The sequence below is a fragment of the Natator depressus genome, chromosome 6, assembly GCF_965152275.1.
Source record: "Natator depressus isolate rNatDep1 chromosome 6, rNatDep2.hap1, whole genome shotgun sequence".
NCBI lineage: Eukaryota > Metazoa > Chordata > Testudines > Cheloniidae > Natator > Natator depressus.
The window spans coordinates 21087296-21111228 of record NC_134239.1 but is presented as its reverse complement, the minus strand read 5'-3'; the positions used below and the strand labels follow the sequence as shown (position 1 = coordinate 21111228).

Genomic DNA, 23933 nt, shown 5'->3' with positions numbered 1-23933 from the left:
GTTGGGCTCCTGGCTTAGGTCTTCTCCATAGTTCTTCAGTTTTCTCATAGCTTTGACTTCACAATGCTTTCCCTGGCCTCACTGTATTTGTACTATAGTTTGTGCTACAGCTGTATGGACTCAGTCTACCCCTCACAGCTGAAAGAAAACCACGAGAACAGGAACCAAGTAGGAATATATACTCTGGTGTCTTCCCAAGTACACTGACAGTCAAACATCTAGGGGTCAGGATAACCTCCAATATGTCTAAGGCTTGTAGGAGGTGCGTGGGCATCTTAAACCTCTTAAGGCTCTCCCCTCCTGCAGCCTTCAGGAGGTCCAAAAAGACAGATGCTCCCCTGATTTCCCCTGCTGCCAAATCCTTTGCTCTTGAAGCCCCTTTCCCAACACATCAAGTGTTTGCAGAAAGGGTGGAAACTGAGCTCTTCCTCTGCAAAATTACTCCTGACCTGAATGGTAGAATGGCCCCATCAATGTGCCCTTGGAAATATACCATCAACATTGGATTCCTTAGTAAGCAATTTAAATCTAGGTTTGGGAGGTCTTTTGAGCAACTCTTACTTTGAAATGTATATTGGAATCAGAGACCATAGCGAGTAACCTTTAGAATGAAGGTATTCTAGTCAGGGAAGTTTTTGTACTAGTTTCAAGGTGTTCTGGTGGAAGCCTTCTTGCAAATCTCTAATATTCTACAGTGTAAGATGGGAAGGATAGAAAGACAGGTATATCCACAAGTATTTAACATATTGAGTTAAAAATACAAGGCAAAGCTTAAGGATTTCAAAATACTGCTGTGGCAAATCTGAGGAGTATGACACGTGCAGCACATAATGGTTGTGTCCCCTTCCTTCATGCAGTGTTTCTCCATCTTAGTTTCCTGAGGCAGAATTAATACCTCTAACAAAACACTCTCGATAGTTTCACATGCTCTTGCTGAGGCTTTGCCAAGCACCAAAATTCAAGTTAGAATAGACAATCAACAAGGTAAGTTTAGCAGAGGCACCAGATTTTTAACAAATAGCCTATTTATGACTACGCACTCTGGGTCATCTAAGATTTAAAGCTTCAAGTAAACTGATGCTTCAGATCCAAAATGAAGGTCATCTGGATAGTCACTTTCATATTTCTAGAAGGTGAAGCGGCACACTCCTCTGAAGGTACTTGGATAATATGGTGATGGGGCCAGGCAAGCACCTAATTAGATAAAGACATATTTGGTTTAGACAAAGCTGAAGAGACTGCTCATCTAATTTTACATCTCTGAAGATATTTGACTGGATTTCTAATCCACCCTGTCTCCTCAGACTAAAGGACAAAATGTTTATTCCAGATGATTTAGCTCTGTCAAATATTCCTTGGGCATTAAATAATATTTTGACTGTTTCATCCTAAGGAAAGCTGGGAGGGAAATGTGGGAATCAATTCAAAGAGTATATTCAGAAAAGTAGAGTTATAGTTATACCTTTTCTGAAGATACCACAGACTGAATGGCTATACTTGGAGACTATAGAAGGTGATGGAGTCATGCTTTGTTGGTGGGGCAGCATAATGGATCATACTTTTGCATAGACCACTACCAGGTTATCAAGAAGGCTTGGGACTTGATGCATGAGAAGCAAGTCAGTCATGAGGGAGTGGAATTTCATGTACTCTACAGACCACACTTAAGTGATGGCTTCCCTATTTGCCCTCGCCAGCATTAAGCTGCAACAGCTGCCAAGTTGTTGAAGACAGGAATAAGATTGTCCACAACTACATACTTATCAAATTTACTACATTGTTCTAATAGTACTAGAAAGAAAACTAGGAACAACTTATGTATTCCTATGGAAGGAATCTGCCCTCCCTTTACTAAAAAGTGTGTTGTAAGACCAGTGGTGTGGCAAGAATCTAAGAAGCCCCAAGACTCTAATCCAAAGCAAAGTAAGTCTCACCATCATTAGTGAAACCCCATGTGTTACATCACAATATGCACATGGTTTTATTGCTGGAATAAAAATTACATTAAGAACCAGGGACTAGCCTGCTTTAGAACAAATTCTAAGGACAAGTTCTGGAATATTGCATTAGAGACAGGGTAACTCAAGCTAGGTCAGTGTGGTTCTTCTATGAACCTTCAGAAACAGGGTGGCTGATTAATCTTTCATATGCTTAATCCACATGTATTGTTTGGAAATATTAAATAAAAGGCACATCTGAAAATCTGGTCACATTACCATACAGACTGATATTTACAAAACCTTACTGTTTATCTATACTGAAATTTTTCAAGGTCTAATGTTTCAGTTTAAACCTAGAGGCAAGTTTATCACCACAAATCTGATTAAGTGGCCCTTTAGAAACTGCCATATTATTAGGTTAATGATTTACCCAAATGCCTTTGAAAAAAAGATTCTGTATTGTTTTAGGCAGTATAAAATGACCTGTTAATTTTTAGCCTGCAAATGGTCTCATTAAAATTGATGTTTCAAGGTTACAGAAACAAGCAACAAATTGCAGGCATAATCAGACAGCTGTTATCCATGCAGAGCCAAAGCTTCAGTTGTTCTGAAGTTGTATCACTTGCAAAATGAAAGTACGTTCACTAAAAATTATACGACACCTGCAGCCAAATGTCAGCTATAAATCTTTCCCAATCAACATGTCAGCCTCCACTAGCAAGAGCAAGGATCAAGTGAATGTTTTCTCATCTGTCAGAAGACACCAAATAACCATGTAAGTTTATATATATTGTGGTAAACCAGTTAAAACCTATTCTGGATCAAAGCTAATATTCAGATATTAACATTTTTATAAGTATATATTCTTATAGGATTGAAGGAGGAAATCCTGACCTATCAAGAACTAGTGTTTTGTTAATTGATAGATAATTACATGACAACCCTGAATATTTCTAGTGTTGATCTTTCTAACTTGGAGGCTGTTACTCTCCTTGAAATAGCCTCAACCTTCTCTGAAATTTTACCTGGAGCCAGCCAAATGTGCTTCCTTAACCTACCAAATCCACCCTTACAGGAATTCATGAACTCGCTGAAGCAAGGCAAGAACATAAGAATGACCCTACTGGTCAGGCCAAAGGTCCATCTAACCCAGTATCTGGTCTTCTGACAATGGCCAGTGCCAGGTGCCCCAAGAGGAATGTCCTGAAGCCAATTCTGTGGTCTTTATGGCAGAAGATTAAATCCACAATCATATCAAATACCTGAATAGACGCTTTGTCAGAGTGTACAAATGCAGAGGGGAGAAATTCTGGAGTCCTCTATACAGTGCTGCATGGAGTGCATCAGAGAGCTGTTGACACATCTTCTGCCTTGGTCTTTTATGTGGAACCACCAAAGCAGGTGCTAAATGCAAAAAGATAACCAACCACCAAACCACCAGAAGACATGCCAAGTGGTGGAGGCAAAATACTTAAGAATTTACAAGTTTCAAATGGAATGATTAGCAGGTAGGGGGTATGGGAAAAGGTGGTAGTATTTTTGCATTAGAGCAGAGTTTGTGTGTTTCCTTTCCTCTCCAACCATGGTCAAGGAGAAAGTGACTGAGGATAGCAGAAGGGTGTTGCACAATAGCCTGCAGAGCATCTGGTTCATGTTCTACTGCTCCTTACTCAGGACAAAGGACTGCGAGGGGAGTTCTATCAGTCTGGTACCAAGGAGTTAAGAACTAGGAATGAGAATCATGCACAAATGATATCTTTTATATAAGAGATAATTCCATTTTGAAAAATCATGGAGGATTTTTCTACATGCGAGAAACATTTTGACAACTGAGACAATGCGTAGGACTTGTGTTATTCAAGTCACAAATCTCTGGCATGCAGACAGAAAATGGAGCCCAAGTTCTGGCATTTTAACCAAAAGCACTGGAATGATACAGGAAAGAAGACTGGGAAAGACAGCAAATAGCCGAACTACCTCCATTTTTGTAGATCAGTGGCTCAGAGAAAGGGAGACAATTCCAAGAGCAACAGTGGTCATACATACCCATGTTGAGACAGGCTATTACTGTCTGAAATGATGACCACACAGGAGACAAATGTGCTCTATTTTCATCTCTATGGAATGCAAAACCAGAGGTATTACACTTACCTGCAAGTCATTTTCCTTCTGAGCCTGTCCTGATCCTCCTTTATTACAGGACCTCTATAAATGAGAAAAATTAGATAGTGAGAAGATGAAAGCCAACATAATCAGCAACCACCAGAATAGAGGGAGTAAATAAAACCAGCTACAGTTAACTATTTAACTCTCCACTGACTTAATCAGTAATATCTACAACACTAGTTTCCAACATCTGACCACACCACTCTTATCTCACTGCATACAGTAGTTCACTCCAAAGCTTTCAAAAGGATGTGCCATTGAGATCATGCCACTCCCATAATATACTGGAAGCCAAATATTTTCCAGTATTTCAGACAGAATTTTGATTTGTTATTGAATATTTAGAAGAATCTTTTTAATGTTAAAAATATTAATGTACATTTTACTTTGGAAAACATCCCTCCTGTAAGTAAAGTTAACAGTGAAGACATTAGGCCAGGTCTACACTACAAACTTACACTGGTATGACTACATCACTCAGGGCTGTGAAAAATCCACACCCGAGTGACGCAGTTATACTGACCTAACCCCTGCTATAGGCAGTGCTATGTTGAGCAGAGTGCTTCTCACATCAACATAACTGTCTCTTGCAGAGGGAGATTAACTATGCCAATGGAAGCAGCTCTGTCAGCATAGTAGCATCTTCACTAAAGCAATACAGCGGCACAGGTCTAGTTGTGCTGCTGCAGCTTTTAAAATAAGACCTATCATAGTCAGATTACATACAAGTCTGAAGAGAGAAGTAGTGGCAGAGTTAGAATAGAAAGCTTGCAGAGTACCTGCTTTGCTATATCTAGATAATCAGATCACCTTTTAGCTTTCATGAATACTAAAGTTTATCTAGTTTAATCACTAAGCTCTACTATATGTGTATCCTATTTGTTACATGTACTGTAGGTTCTTGTAAATCTAGGACTTAAATTTTCAAACAAATTGTGTGTATATGGAGAAGCAGCATAAGATGCCTCAATGAAATTGAATACAAGCGAACACTCAGTTCCATGCGTAATGCATTGTGCTATATTTGTTAATGCTATCATAAAGCAATTTCAAAACATTAACAAGTCATGCCCTCAGCAGCTGAACCCTCAGTGGCACATGCTTTTAATAAAGTTGCACATTTAAAATGCAAATGGGAATAAAAACCATAGTCTCTTAGAGGGTTTGAAGGCAAGGAAACAAGCAAGCAAATATTTGCTTAGTTCTATTCAGCATTTTGTGTGTGGCTGCTACTTATGTTGCAATTCTGCTGCAACATTGCTGTTTGTGTATTCAAACCACATTAAGTGTGAAGGCCCATAAAGGAAGCCTCCATCTCATGATGTGAACAGAAACATTTGATTAATGGAACCATGAGTATACCTTTCTGTTCCAAAGCTCTAACAACATATCCGTACCAAGGGTGGAAGTGTGGACTGAACAACATACAAGTTAAGCATCACCGTCTGCCCTAAGTACCACACAGCAAACTAATGATTTACACAAACAATACAGCAACAGTATTTATGTCAAAAGTTACAGCAAGGATGTAGTTGATATAATCAAGAATCTGTCAGAAAGTACTTCCTATTCCACTAAGGTACTAAGCTCCTAGCAGACAATATGAAGGCTACTAAATTAGTATATATTCCTTCCAATGAAATTAATTAGTCTTAAACACCCACTGAGCCTAATGTGTAATTAAGCAATAATGTTAAGCCTTGTACAAAAGGACTCCTCTGAAAAGTGTGTCTTATGTCAATATCACTATTGCATCTTATGTCAATATTCTTGGAACAGCCAAGGGTTACTCACCATCCAGGAGTCTTTCCTGCTTCATGATGCTCCTAGAATGGTTCAGTTTATCAGAAGTTAAGTGGATTAGATGGCTTTTTCCAAGACCTGAATAGGTATCACTTTAAATTTATTTGGTTCATACCAGTATCAAGAGACTGGTCAGTACTCTTGACTCTTGTGTTACTATTCTTCAGATTGGTGCCTGAGAATCTTAAGGGCATCTACTGTACTATATCTTTAGGAGAAAGTAATGATGGATGTGTACTGCAGATTCATCAGAAAACAAGACTTCTGCAGGATTCCTTCTTTTCTGTTACCTCAGCACAGAATGTTAGAAGTGTTCAAGCAAGGCAGAAGATAGAATGTGGAAAAGTTCTGAAATTAATGGTTTGCAATTATGAATAGAGGGTTGAGGGGAGTAGTACACAGATGGCTATCCATCTAGTCATGGTGCAAAATTAGATAAATCTCCTGTTATAGTCTGACAAGGAGGATCTGTAACTAGTGAATACTTTTGGACTGAGCTTTTTGTGAGAAAAGTTTCTTTAAGGCTTAGATATTAGAGGTTAAGAAAAAAACTCATTTTAGTGGAGATAATCAGGAAGTCACCTGTAAGAATAATGTTTGAGAGACAATTATTTTCTTGCACCAGTTAGCGAACAGACAGTGCATGTAATTCTCCTACTCTTGAACAAACAGCCATCAAGAATGCATTTTCCCCATAATAGAGCTCACTTCACAAGCTATCAGAAGCTCAGGAAGTGCAACTCTAGTTTTTAATAAGAGCCAATGCTATTGATCTTATGTTTGCTTTAAGAGCAATGAAGAGATTTTTTAGAAGTGATGAACTATTTGAAGTAGAGAACCAGGACTGGCTCCCAAGATTTCTGTAGGGAAATATTTTGTTAACTGGAAAGCACATATACATGTTCTGAAATCCATTTTAAGGTGGTGGGCCATTCCTTGAAGTAGGACTGGATACTAGTGTTCTTGTTATTGCAGAAAGGAGTTTGCTTAAAAAACAGATTAAAAGTAAACCTAATAAATTCAAGGTTAATAGGTGCCAGTGAGGACAACTATTTAATACTAAGATGCAGATAGGAGGGGAAGTGGGGGTAGAAAAGTTGCTGCAAGTCTTTAGAGCTAGTAGCCAAAGGTGATTCCCCTCCCCCCAACAGACCCTTGATCTTGAGTAACTAATCTTTAAATTTTTCCCACTCCAACCCTATACAGAATCTATTGACCTATGTGAAGGTTTCTTGCTGTTCAATGGCAAAGATTGTTTCACTGTAAATTAAGTGTTAAGAACATGACTGGTTTACATCTACACTGATCACATATGCCAGTTTGACAAGGAGAATTTAAGTTCTGCATTTTCATCCTGACACCCCAGGATTTACTGGACAAGCTGGCTTCTATTGGAAGATGAATTAACACAACCCTGAGTCTTTGGAGGAAGTGAGCTGGTCAGCACAAGCCTGAGGGTAGTGAAATTTGCTATGCTTTAAAGCAATGGTCCCCCAGCTCCTAGTCTGCAAGTTCATTTCTAGCACTGGAACCTGCAACTTTGTGGATTTACTCCATTGCTGGTGACTGTTTCAAGTGACCAAAAGAGTTAAATGCATACTGAGTCACAGAATGGAAACATTTTCAAATCCTGAAACCTGGTCAGTACAACTCATTACCAAGTACCAGTAGAAACTGGAAGTCCTCCTTGGACTCTAAAGTCTGATGGTGAAAATTGATATGTAAGCTACCTGGTAAAAGGGATGCCCAGAGCTCTCTATTAAGCAGAATGTAATATATTGATTCAGACACTGAGTTCCACCTGAAAAGGATTATAGCTTATGTTGTGTGTGTCCTTGTACCTAGGCAAATCTGAATGAAATGAGACCAGAGTAACTTCATCTAAATCTTAGCAACTGGGAATTGGTTAGTTATTTTTTAGGACCTGCACTAGGAACTCTGCCTTATATCAAGACATCTCTAATCCTCTTGACTTCAGACAAAGTTACCATTCTCTAATGAGGGAGCAGAAGAAAGGAATGGGGAATATTTTGTGCAATATTTTGGTATTTGTAGTTACTCTTTACATATTTAGACAGCATAAACTAGCTGTTCTACTTAAGTTTTACTATTTTCTAAACATATCAAAACCTGGAACTAAAAAAAATGAAAGCTGTAGAGAATGCTCCAACTTCAGAGATCTCATACTATACCGTGAATCGTGTCTGTCACCTGGAAACCAGAGTGCTCTAGGCACGATCGCATGGGCAAGCCTGCAGCAGAGAACACATGCATATACAACTAAAGTGGTACATTACCCTCAGAACACCCTTAACTCCACCCAACACAAATATATCCCCTGTAAGAGGTGCTTGGCTTCATTCAAGCTATCTGCCAGTGCCAGGGATTTGTAGTTATTCCATGCTACAAACAGACATTAAAAACAGCAACAATCACAGAAAACATTGATAATTACAGTTACACAGCAGTCTGCATTTTATTTAGTTACAAAAAATAAAAGGCAGCAAGGCAGGTATGGAACAATTTTCTACAGAAATGTGGCAAGCATTTTAACTTGTTCAGTTGTTTGCTTGAATGAAAGGTTAGAGACCAGATAGAACATTAGAGTTCCCAGGTCTGTCTTGTCTTCATTTATATGTAGGAATTTGTTTTGGCTGTTAAACAATGTAAAGCCCCAGTAATGCTGAGTTAATGCTTTTATTTTGACAGAAAAAGTGGGAATGTGAATCAACCTCCAAGTCATCTTTTGGTAGGTAAACGTACATAAATAAAAAAGTTGAAAGTTATAGTACCAACTGTTGTAATAATGTGGGAGCTTTTGAGGGAGATTTAATTCTGAATTTAAATAGGAAAACAGCACACAATATTAGAATGTTCTGCATATAAAATCTAGTCTCAAAGTCCAAAACGTTAAGTGCACTTTGGCAAATCTTTCAGTTCAGAAGTTTATACGCCAAGATAGACAACACTTCAATAGTCACTTGGTTGCATTGAGAGGTTTTAAAGTTAAATGCTCCCGTAACAATTTAGCTCTTTTGGGCAGGAATGAGAAAAAAAGCAGCAAAAGGCATTAGTTTACTTTGAATGTATGTGACATATCTGCATTGTGCCTCAAACACTTCAATTTTAATGTGGTTAGTATTTTTACCTTTCACAAGCACAAATACTTGTCCTGTTTAAAAAATAAAATAAAGATCTGCTCAAGGATATACTCAAGAGAAGTCCTTGATGTGTATAAACATCCATGCCAGTGAGACCATTCATAATGGCCAAGCCAGTTCAGCTCCGCCCTCCACCCCACATTCATGCACACAGAAAATTTCTTAAACATATAAACTATTATGACAGAGGAAGGACAAAGCTATCCTTGTGTGGCAGCTTTAACCAACTGGCATGGTTTATATTTGATGAGTTATATGTACTGACATTTGTGTCTTCCAAAATTCATAATAAGCAAACTGGGATCATTTTCTATTAGCAACAAATGGTTCTCCCAAAGGTGGCTCATATTGGAAGTAGTGGTGCCAGTATCCTTCATTTAAAAAGTCAGTGTCATCTACTTTTCTGTGTTTCACTCCTTTATTTAGTATGAATACAGTCTTCACTGAATGAGGGAACCTAGCATAGCTTGCTTTGTGCACCACCAATTTCGACAGAAATTGGAACTGACAAGTGTTCAAAACTGCTATTCCAAAGGCGGCAAAATGAGTTAAAACTTACAAGTGGTGCCTTATTTTTCTAAAACTATCACTGGGTCTTTAAAGAAATAATTTTAGTGTTAGGACCCAAAACTGAGAAACTTAACTATTTCTATTTTTATTTAAAATTGAGCAAGTGCTACTTTTTAATCACTAAAAAAGGGAAGAATTTTGTTCACCTTGTTCTTTTTAACCATGCTTAATCATTTTAGTTTATGCCACCAGAAATTCACTGCAATCCTAAATGAGGCTTCCAAAATACCCCAATTAAAAAAAAGCAGTTTGCTTGTTTTAATTTGAGTTTAAGATGTAGGTGCTGGAAGAGACAAATGTTGGTCGACAGAAACTGTGAACCTCAATGCAATCTGAAAGTTTTACCTTGGGACTTTCTCTGCTTACTTAACCCTTAGTGAACTGCACCAACAAGAGCAGTCATTTCACTGCCACTATGGAAATAAAGGAAGTTAGACATCTCAAAAGATCCTTCAACACCAAGATGAAAAAAGGTTAGAAAAGTTCTGAATGCAGTTTCAAATGATTTAACCAATTTAGACAAATTAGTTCTTAGATTTTAAAGCCCAAAATCTTGTTTTGATTCTTTTATGAACAGGGCAGAAAAGAGGTAAGTCAAGAAAAAACCCCGAGGGAAGGAGGCAGGTGACTAAGCTCTAGTATTTGTAGTTTGTTTTTCCAAACTTTTTCAATGCATAATTACATTCAAAGCCTCTTGTTATTAAAAAGAGACAGATGTTCTGCCCTTCCATTACTCAAATACAGATGTTTTGCAGTCCATTTTCCTACTAAAAACAACTAACATTTTAAAATAGACTAAAATTAAAGCCATTAAATAAAGTTATTCTATTGTGAAAATCATTTACTGAATTATACTAATATCAATCTCTATAGCCTATTTTGTAAATTGACTATGGATTAAGTTTTTTAAAAATAACCAGTTCTCTTTCAGAAGGTTTAACTAAAACAAAAAAGTTATTAAAAAGACAGTATTCAGTGAAGCCAAATGCAGACTGAATTCTTAATTTACATCCAAGCTGTGCCTGGGTGGTTTCAGACCAGTGGATAATCTTATGGCTGTTGCCGCAATACTTGGCTACAGTGGGCCATAAGAATAAACCCTTTAAAATGAACGATGGTCCAGGCTTTCAGCAATCAAAGTCAGGACCTGAATCTCATTTTTAGGTTGTGTATATAAAGATGCATTTTGTGATTAGTTAAGTGACACCTTCAGGTTTAATTGGATGCTATTATCACTTTCTGGTCAATTCACAGAAGGAAGCATGGATTACATTTTCATTAACTAACTGATGTAATAAAACCTTCAGAAGATTATTCCAAGGAAGTGATTGGGAATTGAAGGAAATTGCCACCAACTAATGGTCAGCAAGAGAAATTTCAATCACATGGGAAAAACTGAACGTTATTGTGTGACGTGTCAAGCAAGGTAGATAAGGTTAAAATTTGTTCCATAGTTATGCAGTTATAGCTGTTAAGAATTTTATAATAAGTCATCTTTACAGAGTGTTTTGTATACTCCATTTGGAAGTTCACCTGTTAATTCTCTATAAATATTGCCACATAATTCTGTCAATCTTTAAAAGGGGTTTTAATCTTGGTACTGACCAATTGGCAATGAGAGCAATACTGAAAGAATGTTTGATAAAAAGCTCCATGTTAGTAAGCTGCTATAGCAGTTGTCACACCTAGCATTCATTCCAAAACTTGTATTTCAGAATGTGACAGCTGCAGGGTACTGGATGTTTGTGTCTGAAGTTTTAATGCTATTAAATACTGTACATCAATAGGTTTTACAGTAACCATAATAGACATCTACTCAGCATAGGTCTCTACAAAACTCTCAAAGACTATTCAGAGTAAGTTTGACAAAGCTTCAACTTAAACCTCAGAAGGGTTTGTGAAAGTGAGGCTAAGATTTAAAGGATTTACAAATTGTTTAGTCCTTTGAAATCTTAATGATGCCAAAGAAATTCCTATAGATTACACAGCAGCAGATTTTATACCTTGTTTTGGAATATCACACTCCAAACTCTTAATACCAGAAATAAACATTATGGACCAAACCAACAGCAAATGAGCCTTCAGCTGATAGACACGAGCCAGGATTTCTGTATAGAAAGGAGTACAAGTTCTAGGCAATGACAAATTAAAACAGAAACTGAAACTAGAGATCTATTCCCACCACCACCAAAAAACATTCCCCAACAATAAGAGTAGAACACACTCGCCTTGACACTGATAATTTAAGTCTCTTGAAATAATTATCCAGATAAACTATAGAAACCCTCCCACGCCCAAAATGTTCTATGTACTCACCATCTGTAGGATTGCGCCATATAAGCGGAGGAGAACTTTTCGTGGCTCATCTGCAACCGTCTCCATGGTGTCAGGTAACGAGCACTGGAACAGCATGTTGCTAAGGCCACCTCTAACAAAAGAAAGGCAATGTTCATAAAGTCTACTGAACATCAGAAAACTGTACATTCCTCTCATGTCTCATATCAGTGAAGACCAGGTTCCTGCTTTATTACATATTCCAAAGCTTTGGACTGTCAGATCTGGAATAAGTGACCTGATCTAAATGCAGACTAAATTCAAACTCTTCAGCACATTACTAAATCACAAATCAGTAACAGAAAATTTTATTTAAGACTGCTGATAATAGCTTGCCATTAGAAGCTGTACAGGACAGAAATCTACCTTTTTATTTAGGGGGGAGGAAAAAAATAGGTGTTTGACTTATTACTGTGGGATAGTGTTTCTGCTGAAGAGAATCATTGGAATCTAGCCTGAGGAATGAAGACTTTTCCACATTTTCAAAGGCCATTTTATTATTTAAGTGAACAGCAACAGGATCTATTTGTGGAAAGGCTCATGAGCAGAATAGTAGATATGGTGCAGGTCAGGACTGAGATATTTTAACAAGCTTCTCCCCCAGTAGCTAAAATGATGCTGTTCTAAGCTGTACTCTTCTCTTCATAAGCACTAAATCTCCAGAAAGATTAGATTTAATAGTCACCGAAAAAAGTTCAGTCAGTTTATCACAAGAGACATGCAGTTATGAACACAGAAGTTTGGCAGGCGTTTCATTCACTTCTGCGAACTTGATTGTGTACTATGCTCTCTCCCTTTACTTACTTGTAACATCAGGTATTGAAGGATACCATCGATTAATGGTTTAATTAGAACTCCAGAGAAATTGCATGATTTTGGCCCTGATTACCCATAGTAAAAAAGTAAGAGTCACATGGTAGTTTCATATGCAGAAACCTGTAGATCTAAAATGTACTGAAATTTGATTTGCACTAGCTCAGTTTAACTAGCTGAATATTCATCTGGGGAGCCCTACTGTAGTGGGACTAGCACCTGTTACAAGAGATTGTGAAAGAAACATCTCTACTATACACTCTGCATATGATATGATTAATCTTAGAGGTTCCTTTTTGTGTGTTTTAAAGAACCAGGTTTTCAGTTTGTACCCCTTTTACTAGAATAGTTTAAAATTTTACTTGAACAAAAGCTTCCAGCGCAGGTTGATCAGTCAAAATACCTATTTAACTATCCATGGACAACAATTTAGTGTGATTGCATGTCAGCTCATTCTGCAAACAAACAGACTAGACTCATATGCTCTGTAGCTATGGTTGCAGTGGTGTTAGGTCTTATGAAGTCCAGTAATAAAATATCTTCATATAGCATCTTTAAATGTTATTTTTTGTATTTAAAGAGTAACCAACAGCGTCAGAGGAGACAATACTGCCTACAACTGTGACGATAATTTTACAGAGGGGAAATGAAATACATCTGGAGTGATATTTTCCTCTGTTGGTGGTCCAATAGCAAGCAGAATATTTGTCTGATGCCCCTTTTATAGGCAAAGAAAAATGGAATAAGAAGGTTGATGAAGCTAGGCAGGTCAAAGGATGAAAACTGAAAATGTTAGAATTGGTTCACAGCTTCGTGAATGGAAAGCTAAAAATGATGGATGTGTCTAGGGCTATTTTTGTTCCTTGTGGTTGGGACAGAGTGATAAGTTTGTCAATTGTAATAGTTCCAAAAGGAAGATAATAGTTGCTATCTGTCAGATGGCTCAGAGGGCTGTAGTTTGGCACTTGTACTGGCAAACGGATTCGTCTCTATGAGCAAGTCTGGCATTTTTTAAAGTGTTTATATTACCATAGCTACTCATCCCAACTAGGATTGGGATCCTACTGTACTAGGTAGTATACTAATATATGATCGAAGACATCAGGGAAACATGCAAAAGCTCAGAAAGGAAGATGGTGGTCAGTTTGCAGTGATAATCACAAGAGCCACAAAGAACTGAGATGTTGGGTGAACAAATGAAAGTTGAGTTAGGCATCCCCAGGAAGTTAGCATACTTTCAAGCTAAATATCTAGTCAAATTTAAATATGGTACCTCAATTAGTTATAGCTAGACAGGTATCTGTCAAGGGGAAAACGTCAGTATACTTCTGGTTCTCTCCCGTGTCAGCAAGATCCCATTGCTTTGCTATCCTGGAGTTAATACTGCTTTGCGTATCCCAATTACAAGTTCACCTTTTGAAAGCCTTCAAGCATTTAATTATCTTGGCAACATCCTGGATATCCAGTACCTTTACATAGTAAATTGAACCTCCTCCTTTAAATCATTTCAAGATAAAAAAGATTGAACACTTTTGCTCATATCATACCCCATTTATGCTCACTTATTTCACGTGAAAAAGTGCTACAGAAGAATTTACTACTACATTGCCTACTTGTTTCTAATATGTAAATCAGTGATCTGATTACCCTGAAGACAGCCAAACCTATGTTTCCTCCCTCTAATTCTGATGTCATAATCCCACCCAGTAAATTATTCATAAGGCAGCAGCAAACAGATTGAGAGGGAAAGAAGAGAACACTAACTGATGTCACTTATAGAATCATAGGATAACTGAAACCTATGAAAATCCTGCAGTTGTGATTACAGATGGGCATCACCTCTTACCTGTAATGCATAAAGCTATGTTCATTACAAAATTTCATAATGTTTGAAGTACTGCATTTCAAAGAAAGGTCTTTATGACAGTGGTGTTTTACAAAGAAGCCAGCTACTGCCACATACTCCACTTGCTGTTAGTGTTATCTTTTAATATTTCCAGTGTGCTGAAATGGCTTAGAAGGGCCCAGGAGAACCTTGTTTTTAAAAACTGAAATAAGTTGGTTCAACCATTTAAGTTCCAGTATGCAACATAAAAGTTATTGTCTCAGTTTAGCTTTAATTAATGAGTCTTATTTAAAATGCAGTTTTACCCTGAAACATGACTAAACATAGTTCATTCTTACCCAACAGGTATGCTCCCTGCATATAATAGTCAGAGTCATAACAGGCTGATTAATGCATTGTTACTTTTGACTTGTGAGCACTGCAGATCTAGTAGTCTAGTGAGGTGATTTCAAATCATTCTTGAGCATGACTAAGAATTGATTACCAAGTTACAGTTGCAGGACCAGTTACACTTGTGCAAACCCACTGAAGATACCTGTGCAACACTTATGGAGGGCAAAATCTGGCCTGTGGAACCTTTTTCTACTGGTAACATGGAGAAAGAGCTTAAGTTTGACTTTAGGATCCCAGGTTGAGTTTGCTGGGACAGCAATTAGAAAACCATCTTTTTACTTTAACTGAGTTCACCGGATAGGAAATAATTGAGACAAACTGAGTAGCTTATGCTGCCGTTATTTAGTATTCATTTTCAGACCACAACTGAGCTTTAAACAAATAATGGCTGAGGCACTTGTTAGGAACAGGAACTTATACAGGCATTTGGAAAAACTGCTAAATCATGGTTGTAATTTTAGCTGGATAAGGTGTTTAGGAAATCCTGCAGTCCTTTAAGTGGTTGTGCCAGTATCCTGGAACTACTTAGTAAAGTGCACCAGTATCAAATTATGGCGGAAGATGACAGATAATCTTTTAGAAAAGGTTAGCATGCAATACACATTACTATAGCCTTTATTTTGGCTCCCACAGATTTCAGAATGTTACTTAGTAATACTTAAAAGGTTCCCAGTTCCACTTTGCTTTTTGGGGAAAAAAGCTTATTCACTCACCCCACATTGTCTCTATTATATTGCTTTTCTGCAGCAGGTCTTCATTACTGCCTCTATCAGCATTATCAGGAATTTCCCTTCACAGCAAAGAAAAAATAGTCTAATACTGACAGGAGTATAATTGTTGACAGTGGTAATATGGGCTCATCTAAAAAAAGGTGACCAGGATAAAGTAGTAGGCTAAAAACTACATTTTATACTTCATTATGTCCCTTAAAATTTGCACTGTATTACACCAATTAAGTTAAATCAATACTTTGTGTATGTCATGCCATGATCTCACAACTATCTAAAAAGGTACAGCTCTTTCAGATGCCCAAAAGCTCAGAGGTCTGGGAAAAGCACAGCATGGTAGACCTGATCATATTGTATTGCTCAAGTTTCCCTTCAATGGGATCCTAGGAGTCTGAATGTCAGAGGCCCACAAAAAAAGCTGTGTAGATCAGCACTTCCTAAACTTATTTGCAGAGAGCTAGCTACTCACATAGCACTAGCTACTCATTTTCAGCTGCTTTTACAGATATCTATGCCCTTTGTGATGGACTAAAAAAATAAAAATTAAATTAAGAAGCCACCACTGAGAAGCAGCTAGCCTGTGTGCTTCTACTGGGGCTGCTAATTACATAGAGGAAACAGCAACAATCCTTTGGAACCAGATTCATCTGTGGGAAACGAATATCCAAGGAAACATGGTACAAGGCAACCAGATCCTATGTTTAAGGAAAAAAGGACCAGGTGGTCTGGCAAGTATCCAGGGAAGTATGTAGCGGGGGGAAGATTAGGCAACTTATAACCATACAGGTAAGCAGGGAGAAGAAAGTAATAGAAAGATAAGGGAGATCAAATGAAGAGCAAAAATAGATCATGTAGAGTCATGACTACAACACTAGGTCTACCTATATCTCCAAATAGCATTTAACATAGAACAAACTGTTAATGTTTACTTCCCTTCTAAAGCCCTTGAGAATGGTATAGTCTGTTTACTGGTCTTAGGGTATGTCTACCCTATGAAATGAGGTCAATTTTATAGAAGTCGATTTTTCAGAAGCAATTTTATACAGTCGATTGTGTGTGTCCCCACTAAGTCCATTAAGTCGGCAGAATGTGTCCGCAGTACCATGGCTAGTGTCTGGGTTAAGCTCCCAATGCCTGATGGGGCAAAAACATTGTCACAGGTGGTTTTGGGTACATGTAGTCAGTTGCCCCCCCCCCCCCCCCCCGCCGTGAAAGCAACGGCAGAAAATTGTTTTGTAGCTTTTTTCCTGGGTTAACCACACAGATGCCATAGCACTGCTAGCCATCCTCAATGGTGTTTTGCTCACTCCACCGCTTCCGCTGCAACTCTGCTATCCTGCAAACTGGAAGCTTCTGCCTCAGGCTGCTCTCCCAGCTGGCAGTACCACGTGGTCATACCTACCCCAGCCTACCCCTTGCTCCCATGGCTCATGAAGCCTGGGACAGTAGTAAGGAGCAGTTGAACTATAGGCTGAGCAAGTGTGAATGGTGGAAGAATGTGCCTTTGGACATTTAAAAGCTCGATGGCGCTGTTGGTCAGACCTCAGCGCAACCAACATTTCCATTGTTATTGCCGATTGCTGTGCGCTCCATAATATCTGTGAGAGTAAGGGGGAAAGACGTTTATGGTGGGGTGGGAGGTTGAGGCAAATGGCCTGGCATCCGATTTTGACCAGCCAGACACCAGGGCGACTAGAAGAGCACAGCAAGGCACGCTGTGCATCACAGAGACTTTGAAAACCAGTTTCATGACTGGCTAGGCTACAGAGTGACAGTGTGTGTGTGTTTCTCCTTGATGCAAACCCACCCCCTTTGTTGATTTTAATTCCCCATAAGCAAACCGCCCTCCCCCCTTCGAAATAAAGTAACTATTGTTTTGAAGCCATGCATTCTTTCTTTATTAATTAAAAAATTGAGATAACTGACAAGGAAGCCACTGGTGGTTTTGGGTACATGTCGTCAGTGACCCCTCCGTCCCTCCCTCGTGAAAGGAATGGCAGATAATCATTTCTTGCCCTTTTTCCTGGATTGCCCATGCATGCGCCATAGCACTGCAAGCGGAAGCCTGCTCCGATCACCGCTGCAGTTGTGAGCATTGTAAACACCTTGCATTTGCCCTTGGAGATTTTGGCATATATATCAGCATTACATCCTTTGGAACGGAGTTCTGATAGCACGGATTCATCTCCCCATAGAGCGATCAGATCCAGTTCCTCCTGTTCGGTCCATGCTGGAGCTCTTTTGTTATTCTTGGACTTCATGGTCCCCTGTGCTGATGAGCTCGTCACGCTGGCCAAAGAGGAAATGAAATTCAAAAGTTCCCAGAGCTTTTCCTGTGTACTTGACTAGTGCATCTGAGTTGAAAGTGCTGTCTAGAGCAGTCACAATGGAGCACTCTGGGATAGCTCCCGGAGGCCAATACCGTTGAATTGTGTCCACACTACCCCAAATTCGACCCTGTGTTGTTGGTTTTAGCGCTAATCCCTTTGTTGGGGAGGAGTACAAAAATTGATTTTAACGGTCCTTTAAGTCAACCAAAATGGCTTTGTTGTGTGGACGGGTGCAGGGTTAAATTGACCTAATGCTGCTAAATTCGACCTAAACTCGTAGTGTAGACCAAGGCTTAGGATAAACAGTCCTTTCAAGTTACTTCTAGAATACAAAACCAGGGTGAAGGACAATTCCTACATGAATGACTGATTTTGAAGTGTATTAGTCTGGTGCTCTACTGGTGACACTATCAAGGCTCAGGAATCCTTGTGCTACGCCATTTAACTTGTTTAGGTTGAACTTGACTCGACTATGTTTTGCAAGGGCAATAGTTTCATGCACTTCATCTCTGAAAGATTTAATCAAGGCACATCACACAGGAGACCAATAAGGCTTTCCTTGTGGCACAAGTCACTTAAAGCTGTATTTACAGCTATTGAATACAATTCCAATGTGACTATGAAAAAAGGTATGTGAAAAGGCAACAAGATTCAATTAATCGGCTTCTGTGGCACTGTACGATTTGGCACTTCAAACAGGGACTCCTTTGTCAGCCTGTAGAGAGGTGCTACTCTACTCAGTAAAGGTTGGCATACACCATCCCTGCGCTGCTGATTAATGGCCACAGATGGGGAAAAAAGTAACACCTTTGCAAGAGGCAACATCTCCAATGTCTCTGCTCAGTTTTCCAAAGCAGAGCAAAAATAGCATGATTGTCATTGTCACATATTACTTTGTTCTGTTATATAAAAGCAATTGATATAAAAATTTTATAGGAATTGCAGCTTATAAAAGCTGTGCAATTAACCAGAGCAATGTGGTTCACTCTGCTATCAATTCACAATATTTTGACCCTCCCTGACATCAGGATCAATATATTCTACATCTAAACTGGTAGCATTTTTCCATCACCATCCTATTACACAGGGATCTCAAACTCAATTTACCTTAGGGCCAGTGCCAGTCCTCAAATCCTCCCAGCAGGCCAATGTCACTCATGCTGCCCAAAATTCCACCCCGCCCCCACCTGCCTAAGGCTCTGGGAGAGAGTTTGAGGGTCAGAGAGGGTGCAGGCTCTGGGAGAGAGTCAGGAGGTGTGGCGCTTAACTGGGGCTGTAAGGCGGGGCGGGCCAGTGGGCCTCCATGCGCTGCTGCCCCCAGACACCGCCTCCACAGCTTCCTATTGGCCACAGGGGTGCTTGGGGCAAGAGTAGTGCATGGAGGCACAACCCTGCCCCACCCTGGGGCCACAGGGAGGGGCTGGCAGACAGAGCAAGCAGGTAGACACCATTCAGCTCTGCTCCGCTGCCAGGGCCCCAGGCCATTTTAAATTGCCTAGTGGAAGAACCTGGGGGTGGCAGGTGGGGCCAAGGGAGAGACCCCAAAACTGCTAGAGCCCCACAGGCCACATTGGCTACTATGCCGCTGGTGTTTAGGGCAGTGTCAAAGCTCCTCCACTACTGTGTCAAATCTTTCAAGTTTCCCAGCTGTGCTCCAGGTTTTTCAGTTTGGCTTCCACAGCTCTTCGCCATGTTGTTTTCAGGCAGCCTCATTTTTGCTTGCCTTCAGGTGTCCATCTTATTGCTACTCTGGTGATGGAATCAGTTTTCATCCGAAGCACATGACCGATCCAGCTCCAGCACCTCCTGGCAATGATGGTGCTCAGAGCCTCTTGGATGCAGTGTCATTAGAGCAGTTTTCTATGAACAGCCAGTAACAGAGTACCCAATTTTGTTAATCCAGGGCTATGTTCTCCTTAAGGGGGAAACTGAGTCCAAGAGGTTCTATGGCAGTAGAGTGCAACTTCTGGCCAGCAAAATGTAACAATTAAGGTTTTTTGTCACAGCCCCCTTCCTGAGGGCAGCTGCCAGTGCAAATGATCTGGATAATTTGTCTCAAAGGCAAAAGGGAAACCTTCCAAGAAATGCAGGAGAGCACACCACAGTCTGAGGCAAAATGGAAATGTTTAGCCTCAGTTGGTGAAGCAGACTGAAAGAGGAGAACAGGAGTGGGTAGATCAGAGTAAGATAATAAGTATCCAACACAGTAGGAAGAAGATTAGTCTATTGACTGGCAACAAAAGGACTTTTGGATAATGTCATTCTGGTGACTATTCGCAGCTATTTGGACAGGTAAAGTCAGAATATTAGAAAACCACAATGATTGTGGTCCTTTAATGTTTAATTAACTAATTATAGAAAACAGCCGACTCAGATCATATCTGTATAAAGAGTTAAAAAAAATCAGACACCATCTTAGTTTAGCGTAACAAATTCAAGAAGAGTCTTCATTTTATACTTGTATACTCCAACTCTGTCTAGTCATTTCCACCATTTAACCTGAATAATCAGTGCTCTGTATGGGTTTCACATAACAAGCATGGGAGAAACATTTAAAAATGGAACATGTTCTAGAGCCACAAACAATGCCAGGGGGGCTCAGGTACAAGCATAGCTCCTGAAGGTCAGTTAGAGAATTAAACAGTACTAGATTTCAAGTTAATTAAGATCCTACAATATTTTAAACTGGTTGGGCAAATAATTTTGAAGTCACAAATCCCTTTCACATAGTGGATTTTGAAAATGCAAACCCTTAAACCACAGTAGTGGTCAGAACTACTGGGCATTTGGAAGTATTTAAGACTGATGTAAAAAACAGATACTGCTCTTTCACTCAGAGCAGTTTCAAAATACATTACATACAGTTGCTGACCAAAGAATCCACACTTCATAACGCCCCCATTTTCATATCCAAGCCATACAAACCTGGTTACTCTATGGTAACCAACTGACATGCTGAATCACAGCACTACAGAAACCTAAAGATGACTCACAATGCTGGGATTTGCACTACCATTTGCAATTTACAGGATGAAAAGAAAATATGAAATTTTGAACACTGAAAAAAGCCACTGAGACCAAAAAACCAAGGAACAAGTTTGAAACACTCAAATTAAATAGAGTGCAAGCATTTCTAGGCATTTGTACAAGCAGTGCAGGAGCTCCCACAAACTCCCTGTTGAGCCACGAATCAAACATATTTTGGTAACCACCCAGAGCACTTCCTCTTGGCTCAGAGTTGAGCCACAGACGTAACGGTGCCGGACCCTCCCCCTTTACTGTGGTTCTGGATTCGATGCCGTGACTTAACAATGCTGAACTTCAACTGATTTCTGCTGCCCAGCCCCCTATGCCGCCTGGGCTTTGGAGGCTGCAGCGGAAGGTAGGTCCTCCCTGCCCCGCCCCCGCGGGACTCTAGGTTGGTTGGCCGCGCTGACCTTGCAGCTGGTCTTCTTGGCGAGGGGGAGAGGAGGAAGAATCCAGCCTGAGGAGCTCAGCCTGCCTGCTTCCCGCCCCCACCCCACAACAAGTGCGTGGGTGGGGGGGCTACCCCGCGCATCCTACAGTGCCCCAGGCCAGAAGGAGAATGCAGGTGGGAGAAGGTCCCCGCCCACTCAGCCCCATAGCGCCCGTCACCCGGCCCGGGGGGGGGGAGAAGAAGGAGGAACCAACTGGCTCCCCACCCCCTCAGGCCCACAGCGCCCGCCACCCGCCCCATCTCCACAGTGCCCCCCTCCCCTGGCCCTCACTCGCTGCCCCGCCCCCCCATAGCACCGTTGATGTGGCCCCAGGGGTCCCTGCCCCGCCCCCAGGAAGCACTGACCTGATGGGGCTGATGCGCAGCTGCTCCTCCCGCAGCCCCCGCCAGGCCCCGGGCAGGAACTCCTTGCACCACAGATACGCCTTGCGGCGGGTGCGGGAGTCGGGCTCCTCCTCAGGTGGCGGCAGCGTGGCCGGCGGCTGGTGCGGCGGCGGCGGCGCCCGCACCCCCGCCAGCTCCTTGCCGTCGGCCTCAGGGTGAGTGGGCGGCGACGGCGGCTGCCCCGCGGCGGGCAGGACCACCCCGGGGCTGGGGCTACAGCCGAGCAGCAGCCCCAGCGGAGAGGGCTCGGTTTCGCCGTTACAGAACTTGGTCTTCATAGCGCGGGCGGGTGAGGTAAATCGGTGGGGGGAGGTGCGCGCGCTCGACTCAGTGCCCGCAGACGGAATGCGAGAGGCGCGCGCCTGCTTCCCGTTCTTATACCCGCTCGGCACGCGGATCCGCTCATCCCACTCACACCCCCTTCGCCTCCCTCCCCCTCACCCCCCGCCGCCCTTTCTGATTGGCTCTCGACCCGCACCAGTCCGGCGGGCTCCGGCACCAGACGCCTCCTGATTGGCGCAGAAAAGAAGCAGCGGCTCCAGCTGCCGCAACGCAGGCTTTTGTGAGGGGCACACAAGCAGCCGATTGGCTGCTCCCGGTTGCCCCGGCGATCGGTGCGGCTCGCGCGCATCACAGTGATGTGGAGAGAGAGCAAGGTGATTCACCCACGAAGGTCAGCCCCACCTCCCCCCGCCATCCCCCTTCCCTCTGAGCTCCGCCCCTCAGCCCCTTCTCTGGGCTTAGCTCTCCCTCGCTGTGTGCTCAGGCTCCACGCCCCCCTCCTCCGGAGCTCAGCCCCCACTGCCTCCATCTCCCCCCTGTGCCCACCACCCCTCCCCTCGGTACTCCGTCTCCCCCCTCCAGCTGTGCCCGCCTAGCACAAGGATGCTCTCTCCTGGTATGCTCAGCATCCACCTCCCAACCGCAAGATTCTCCGTGGGTGGGGGGGAGGGGGAGGACATTAAGCCTTAGCAGAGCTGGGCAGTCACTGGAGAGGAAGGCAAAAGGTGGGGCACAGCTAGAGGGGTACTTGAGCTGTGAGTACAGCTGAACAAGCAGAAGAGGGGCACTGGGGCCAAGCTGAGGTCACCTTATTTTAGGTTTGTTTTAACATCTGGGAATTCAATATAGCATTATTACGTCATTCGGTAGCTAGTGTTTAATTGACTATGTCCTGGGGTGTTAGGCTTGGCGTGGCAGTGCCATCTGTCCACTGCAGTGAGCATTGTGGGATCTGCTGCTGCGCAGGACAGATTAGCAAATACTCACCAGCAACCACACACCACACAACAGAACCACTAACCCAGGAACCTATCCTTGCAACAAAGCCCGTTGCCAACTGTGCCCACATATCTATTCAGGGGACACCATCACAGGGCCTAATAACATCAGCCACACTATCAGAGGCCCGTTCACCTGCACATCCACCAATGTGATATATGCCATCATGTGCCAGCAATGCCCCTCTGCCGTGTACATTGGTCAAACTGGACAGTCTCTACGTAAAAGAATAAGTGGACACAAATCAGATGTCAAGAATTATAACATTCATAAACCAGTCGGAGAACACTTCAATCTCTCTGGTCACGCGATTACAGACATGAAAGTTGCAATTCTTCAACAAAAAAACTTCAAGTCCGGACTCCAGCGAGAAACTGTTGAATTGGAATTCATTTGCAAATTGGATACAATTAACTTAGGCTTGAATAGAGTGGCTAAGTCATTATGCAAGGTAACCTATTTCCCCTTGTTTTTTCCTAACCCCCCCCCCCCCCAGACGTTCTTGTTAAACCCTGGATTTGTTTTGGAAATGGCCCACCTTGATTGTCATACACATTGTAAGGAGAGTGGTCACTTTAGATAAGCTATTACCAGCAGGAGAGTGGGTTTGTGTGTGTGTGGGGGGGGGTGAGAAAACCTGGATTTGTGCTGGAAATGGCCCAACTTGATTATCATACACATTGTAAGGAGAGTGATCACTTTAGAT

General features: G+C 41.5%; 1 protein-coding gene across 4 annotated transcripts in view; it reads right to left on the bottom strand.

The window, feature by feature from the left end:
- CHKA (choline kinase alpha) overlaps positions 1-22224 on the bottom strand; it is a 37613-nt gene extending 15389 nt beyond the window's left edge. Inside the window, exons 1-4 of one of the 4 annotated variants that reach the window (XM_074954748.1) lie at positions 9986-10042; positions 9058-9081; positions 8102-8161; positions 4092-4145 (exon numbers count right to left, since the gene is read on the bottom strand). Coding sequence is in view for 1 of the 4 variants with exons in the window: in XM_074954746.1 (XP_074810847.1) it covers positions 4092-4145; positions 11957-12068; positions 21908-22224 (483 nt within the window). In the remaining 3 variants the exon portion in view is untranslated. Of the gene's footprint in view, positions 1-4091; positions 4146-8101; positions 8881-9057; positions 9082-9985; positions 10043-11956; positions 12069-21907 lie in introns of those variants that run through there. The other 3 variants (XM_074954746.1, XM_074954749.1, XM_074954747.1) reach the window with 3 other exon arrangements.
- Positions 22225-23933: the final 1709 nt, after the last annotated feature.